This window comes from Squalius cephalus (assembly GCF_949319135.1).
Source record: "Squalius cephalus genome assembly, chromosome: 24".
In the NCBI taxonomy this organism is placed as follows: Eukaryota; Metazoa; Chordata; class Actinopteri; order Cypriniformes; family Leuciscidae; genus Squalius; species Squalius cephalus.
The window spans coordinates 8,802,615-8,810,114 of NC_137145.1; the positions used below are offsets into that span (position 1 = coordinate 8,802,615).

At 38.2% G+C, this 7,500-nt stretch overlaps 1 protein-coding gene across 5 annotated transcripts in view; it reads right to left on the reverse strand.

Moving 5' to 3' along the window:
- The window catches only part of msi2a (musashi RNA-binding protein 2a), a 186,933-nt gene that overhangs the window by 82,806 nt on the left and 96,627 nt on the right, over positions 1-7,500 (reverse strand). For all 5 annotated transcript variants that reach the window (XM_079861554.1, XM_079861553.1, XM_079861551.1 and 2 more), the window contains exon 7: positions 2,779-2,827. In XM_079861554.1, the coding sequence (XP_079717680.1) occupies positions 2,779-2,827 (49 nt within the window). The remainder of the gene's footprint in view (positions 1-2,778; positions 2,828-7,500) is intronic.

Here is a 7,500-nt window from a genome sequence, read left to right on the forward strand (position 1 = left end):
CACAACGTTCCAGCTGTAATCATACGTTCGTTCAGAAGCCTGTTGAGCAGGACCATCAGCATCAGTGACGTTACACCAGCTTTCATCATCCTGGCAGACTTTTATATTCAGGGAAATTGGGTGAGCAAAAGAAGCAGAACTTCTGCCATGGGAATTACAGGTGTGACTGTGCTACTGCGTCTTTTGTTGCGATGAGAAAAAAATGCATTCTTTAGGAAAAATGCACTTGAGACAGGTGAACAAATGTAGTAGCAATGCACTGTAGAGGAAACGTTAATGCGTGTAGTATTTAATGCAGAATGATGGGAACTGCGCTTCCGCCTTCATTAAAATTGCCCTCCTACACGAGCAGCCAAAATAAAAAATCTAGACTAAACCACCTTTTGCCAACATCACTTCAAAACTACCTTCTGTCAGACACTAGCAGGGTGTTTGACAGGGAAATGAGAGTTTGGATTACACAAGTGTTTTAGATGTCACACTGAAATATATGAATTACTGCAGTAAACAGGACAAGAGAGTCCTCAAGCTGGATTCAAGTCCTCCTGGGAACTTCTTACATAACAGATCGGAAATCATAATGATGATCTATCTATCTATCTATCTATCTATCTATCTATCTATCTATCTATCTATCTATCTGTCTGTCTATCTATCTATCTATCTGTCTGTCTATATCTATCAGTGCTGCACAAATAATCACAATTAACCTGAAATCGCTTGGCTTAGTGCGATTACGAAATTACAAAGGCTGTGATTATTTGTTATGCGCAGCTTGTCAGTGACGTACGGCTCTGTGATCAGTAGTAAATGCTGCTCTATCTGAAAGCACTGCGAGTTTGAGTCGCTTAGAACGTGCATTTGAAAAAGCAACACGCGTCAAACATCTTTCCAAACAGAAGCATGGAGCATCATTTACTAATGATCACAGAGCCATGCTTTACTGACGAGTTGCTCATTTAAAAAAAAAAAAAAGAAACAAAAATAATAATAATAAATCGCAGCCTTTGCCAAAACACGTACGGTTTAATTTCGAGTAATCATGCAGCCCTACTTTCTATTTTTCCACCTGTCTGTCCATCTATTTGTCTACCTATCCATCCATCAGTACATTTGTCTATCCATCTACTAGATAACTAATCAGATAACTTTCTCTACTAATTCGCCATCACAGAGGTTGACCTGAAAGAGAAACCTGTCTGTAGAAGGAGACTGTTTAAGCTAATGCCCACTACAGCGCCCCTACTGGCCAAGCTAAGAATGCAATTTGTACTCGATACACTGTGCACTCTGAGTTGTGTGTTGAAATATTTCAAAACAACATGTAAAGCATGTTTAAGGATTAAAACATTTCCCACAATGCAAGTCTCAAAATCACTTTTTCAAGATTTAGAAGACATCTGAGAATGTCAGGTAAAAATATATCCAAAAACACACGGATTTAAGATGTTTTGTTATCACTAGCTGTCTGAGTTCCTCAGGAAATGTGCACATCGTCACACGTAATGCCACAAGTCTAACGATTACTGTTAAAAGCAGCTGACCCAACTAAAACATTCATTGTTTCACAATGTGAACGATATCTACAATTTTAAAAATAACATGCTATAAACGTTGGTTTGTATGACGCCATGTTATTGCAAACACAGTGTGAGTTCTGGCAGAGCGAAGGCTGTATGGCCTTAGGGTATTCACTGTAACAGCACACAAACTGCTCACAAAAGCAACCAGTAGAGCCCTGATGAAAATCACACCATTACATCTGTAATTAACAGCATGAATTCCTGCCACAAAACCACTTCAATGCCTGAATAACATCCCTGATCCATGCGCCCACAGGAGAGCCAATGCACGTTCCCACAATGCACTGGGGCAGCAGGACTGATGGAGCTTTGGAGCTCAATTTCCAACACAATCATCCTCATTTCAGACTGAAAATGCCAGTGAGATTCTGCTGCAGTCTCTTTAGTGAAAGAAGAGAGAGAGAGCGAGAGAGAGGGAAAGAGGGGGAGAAAAGAATGGAGGCGGACAAAGAGCGTCTTTTAACAGCAGTTTAACAGTCACCTGGAGGGCATGAAGGACACGGGAGAGAAAGGAGACAGTATGTGTGTGAAGGATATGCGCTCTCACAACCTAAAATCACACACATTTACTGGCTGTTTTATAAACATTCACTATCTTTACCCATCTCTCTCATTTACACTAAACCTTTCCCTCTCGGAAATGTTTTTTACTGTACAGATCTCTCTTTTTTTAATTAAATACAAATTACTGTATTAACTACAGTATTAATAACAGTCACACTTTAGGCAGAGTGCACTGCTAAAACATTTGGCAAGGATTACAAAAATGAAAACTTGAACACAAAAAACTGACAATGAAATACAGGCAAAAATAATGTACAACTCTACATGATAAGTGCTATTTGTGTGTTTTTGTTCGTGGATGTATTGACTCAACCACCTTTTTGATGAGTTAATAAAAAAAATGCATTCGATAAAAACAGGAATGTACAAAACCATTCAAAGCTTGGGGTTAACATTTTAAATTGTAATAATATTTCACAATATTACTGTTTTTACTGTATTTTGATCAAATAAAGCAAACTTGGTGAGCATAAGACTTCTCCCAAAAACATTTAAAAAAAACTTTGAGTGGTAGTGTGCAAAATAGACCATTATATAAAAAGAAAGTGAGTGACTGTCTCTCACACACAGCTCTGTGTGATTCTCAAAAATGTATTTTGCAGTATTACTTAAAGAATTTGAATGGTCTTACCTCTATGTCTGTTTGTAGTTTTATCAAACATTAGCATGGCATCCTCTACCTGAAAAAAACAAAAAGCACACACTCATGAGTCAAAGAACATACTGTACAAAGTATATGGTACTAAAAAATTACTTGTACTTGACCAGGACAACAATGTTCTGCTATTCACCACAGGTCAGCAATTGAGGCAGTAAAGATAATGTTGACATGTGAGATTAATTCAGTGTTTTTAAAACACTGACAATATATCCATTTCATTCTCTAATGTATCTATAAATCAAATCCAAATGGGATGTTTAACCTGTTAAGCTTCACCAGTGCGTCGGCGCACTGAAGCGTTTTTTATTTATTTAATTCAAAATTACTATCAGATTTAATGTTATACCTTGACAAACTATACATCATTAAAAAGATATAAGACTCAAGTTTCAGTATTTGACCACTATTGTATTCTGAGAAACTCATAGTGACAGTTATGTCTTAATTAGTGTCAGGAGTTATGAAATGAAAAAATGAGTCGATACCTTTAATATGAATTATGCGCGTCAGCCGCTCCCATTCATAAAAAACTCTGTGCTGTCGTCATGACAGCGATACACAAAACAACGTCCCTCAGGGCTTTAGCTCAAAAATGTGCAGATTTGGAGAAATATTGATAGATTCTTTTAGATTCACATCATATTTCTATAGACAGGAATAATATTTATTGAATTTATACCCAAATGCGTCAATGTAATCTTTATGAGCGTTTGGTATTCTAATTCACAGTGTTTTCAATTCATACCAATAGCCTGAGGGTGCTATATGCACAGTAATATAGTCCATATATGGCATATGAAGAAGAGCCATGATCATGTGACATTCCAGGAAGCCTCGAACACACACACAGCTAACAGAGATCGGCTGTAATCATGCAGATAAAAGATGTTTTGAAGACAATAAACATGATTGCAATGATATCTGATTTGCCTGTGTTCTTCAAGCCATGCCAGGTATTTTTATAATAATAGATTATATTTATAATGTAATGCTAATCTATATAGACTTCATCATTGTGCATAATACTATCAAATAATATATTTTCTGTCTGATTTTTTTATCTGAAGCTAAATTAGATCACAGAAGATTATTTAAAACATTCGGCTTGAGTTATAAAGTACGTTTTGAGCATAAATATGGTTTTAATCTCATATATTGTCGTGTATTGATGGTGTGCTAAGCTAACATGCTAGCTAGCCCTAACTGTTAGTCACATGACATGGTCTTGAAAAACATTTAACTAAATACAGAGTTTTGGGCTTATTATCTTCAGATTTTAAACATAAAATGTTTAGACATGTGGCTTTAGCTGTAGTGCATTTCTAGATTGCTCCAGTGCCAATTTCAATTTTATTTTCATGAGGATGTTTCATAAAAAATAATTTCTAATAACTTTACAAAACTTTGAAGCTATTTATAACAATTTTTGTCATTACGACAATAATTAATTCTACATTTACAATAAACTGCCAGGTGTCAGCTTTCAAACGAGATCATACTTGTGCTTTTAGTACAAAGGGTTCATGAACTGTATCTGTTTTAGTTTGGGTATGTCATTTCTGGGGATTTTTCAAAAGTGGCGTTGCAGCTTAACAGGTTAACAAAAGTAAAATCATTGGAACTCTTTATATGATGGAATTTAATTATTGCATCACTCTCATCAAGTATAAAATATCAGAATCTTTTTCAAACATTGTTAAGAATACCAGATCATCAATAAAAAGATCAGATGTTTCAGTAGAGCATCACTGATGCCTTGCTGTGTTTTCAGTTTACTTGCTAACAGGACAATTGCATGACAAGAAACCCCTGAATGATGCAGGCAGATTCTTAAAAGAAAACACACACACACAGACAATCCTGCAGAGAGACGGCAGAGTCTAGAGTAATTTGCCCTTCATGACTTCACACACACACACAAGGAGAGAGAGAGACACACACAAGGAGAGAGGGAGAGAGGGAGAGGGAGAGGGAGAGGGAGAGAGAGAGAGAGAGAGAGAGAGAGAGAGAGAGAGAGAGAGAGAGAGAGAGAGAGAGAGAGAGAGAGAGAGAGAGAGAGAGTGAGTGAGTGAGTGAGTGAGTGAGTGTCAGTCTCAGGGGGAGACAAAGCGGTCCATGTGTCCATGCACTGCCTGCCTCCTGGATACGGTCGCTAGGTAACATGAGGAGTTGTCTGAGTGTAAGAGACAGACTGTCCAGCACAGCGGGGGACCCTAGTATGAGGCTGGTGGGTAGAAACACACACACACACACACAGGTCATGGTGTGTCTTTAATAGAGGAGAATTAAAATATCACAGCAGCAGGAGTCAAACCTGCACCGCCCACACGAGCACCATGGCTAACCCATACACACATTCAAATGGACCTACAGCGGTTCCACTTCGAGCAATGTGGGGTTAAACATTTTGATCATGGACAAAATGAGAACAGACATATTTATGAAACTATGGGTTAACAGCTGGAAGCAAACCTGAGCCTGCTGCTCTCGGAGGAAACCAGAACAGACAACAGCAGACAAGACCAGACCCTATTATACTCATCTAGCCGATTCTACTTCATATCATATCAAATCACATATCAGACAAGTTCATACCATATCAGATCAAACGAGACCAGTTCATACCATATCAGATCAGACGAGACCAGTTTATACTATACCAGTCTAGACTCATTTCATGACACCATATATTAGGGACTCATTGTGATCGGATCTCAGTGTAATGTAAATGCAATCCAGCCATCGTGTCTGCATTCACAGGTGGACGTCGCACAAAACCCCGCCCACTGTCATTATTCCCCCTCCTCTCTCCAAGACTGAGAGCTGTGTGGTTTTGCGATACAGTCGAGTGCGAAGTACATGTAGGCTACAATCGCAAATATACTGAAATGTTTGCCTTAGCAGTTCACACCCGAAAGTTGCCGCTGTCAACGGGTGCAACATTGTCGGACCCATACGTTTCTCTGTACCGTTTCCATTACGGCATCTATCCACATTATTAGTAGCCTACTTGCAGCCTCTTCATTCTCATTTTGCGAGATTTGTTAAATGTCATGCCTAATCTATTGTAGCTCGTATCATTTCACATCATATATCAGACCAGACAAGACCATAACATGCCAGACCAGTCTAGTCTAGATCATAGCAAAACATCATATCAGACCAGACCAATCCAGTCCAGAACATATCATATATCAGACCAGATCAGATTAGTCTAGTCCATACAGTAGCATACCTGTCCATCAGTACTCTCTAGATCCTATCCTATACTTCCCAGTCTAGACTACACCAGCAATCTAGGATTTTTTTTTATTGATTGAATCTATAGTGATTCCTCAAACATCTGTGTGCAAACCAACATCTGAAAGACCTCAAAACATGCTCATGGAGTTTAAGTGTGCTTGTATACTGTCGTTTACACACACAGGACTCCAGAGATGTTGTGAGAAGATCAGAAATGAGTCACACACCAGTAACGCTCATTGAGCTGGTGAAATCAGTGTAGCACTGCAAGTCTTTTTCAAAAGTGTCTGTCACTGGACTGCTGAAATGCCTCTCTGCCTCTATCTGATGGGAGGTTAAGGACCTCTTCACACACACACACACACACACACACACACACACACACACACACACTTCTCTGTGCTCCTGAAAGGAAAGCTGAAGAGGCAGACAGAGCTTTTATCACTTTTAAAGGAGAAGTGAAGCTCTACTGGACTCTCTGGACTTTGTAGTCCAATATAGTCCATATTTGTAGAAATAAAGGAGAAAAGTCCACTACCTGCAGCTACATGTTAGAGAAGATGCTTTCATCACACAGAGGGGTAAAAGTGGCTTATGTTCCTGTCAGAAATGTCAATATGATTTTAAACATTTCTAGAAGGGCAGACACATTCATACAGGTGAAATCACATATAAAACCCCATAAAGACAGGAATTATAAATAATTAATCAGAGAAACTGCAGCATTAATAAAAGAGCAGAGGAGAAATAGATTTTACAGGCCAGGAAACACATCCTGACAGCTGTATGATCAACCACAACTTGAGTTCCAACACCTTTTGACCAATGAATTTCCATGATTCCACCATGACTTTTCCGGTCATTTGTGATTACTGGAGAAGCATTTTTAATCATTTTATAGATTCTGCACTACAATATTAGGAGCTGCACATAATTAGACAATCTAGCATGACTACACTTTCTAAATTTCATTAATGACAATTTACACTATTCATTAAATTCACTGATATTTCCAGCTTCTCCGTGACTGTGGGAACCTTGAATTACCCACTCAATCTCATATGAATGTGTCATTTGAAAAGCGAATGACAGAATAACCGTTGAGTCACATGCACCCTGAAATTGTCAACTCTCTTTCTGTGACTCACAATCTTTCATGAAACTTTCAATTATCAAAAGTGAAGCATGTGTTCAACATAACTAGTACACATAGATGTTAATTTCTGAATAAGGAAACCACATATTTAGAAGGATTTCAACTCAAATGACGAATCAAAACCTGAAAGAAAAATACTAACGCTAATATATGTACGTGTGGGTACTAGGATGCATCAGGAAATCCATTCGTTTCAGTGAATCGCTTAGATTGTTGACAAAACATTTAAAAAATAAAGATTAAAAAACTGATTTACTGTCGGCGCCAATAGCCTCATGGGCAAAGCGCCGTCA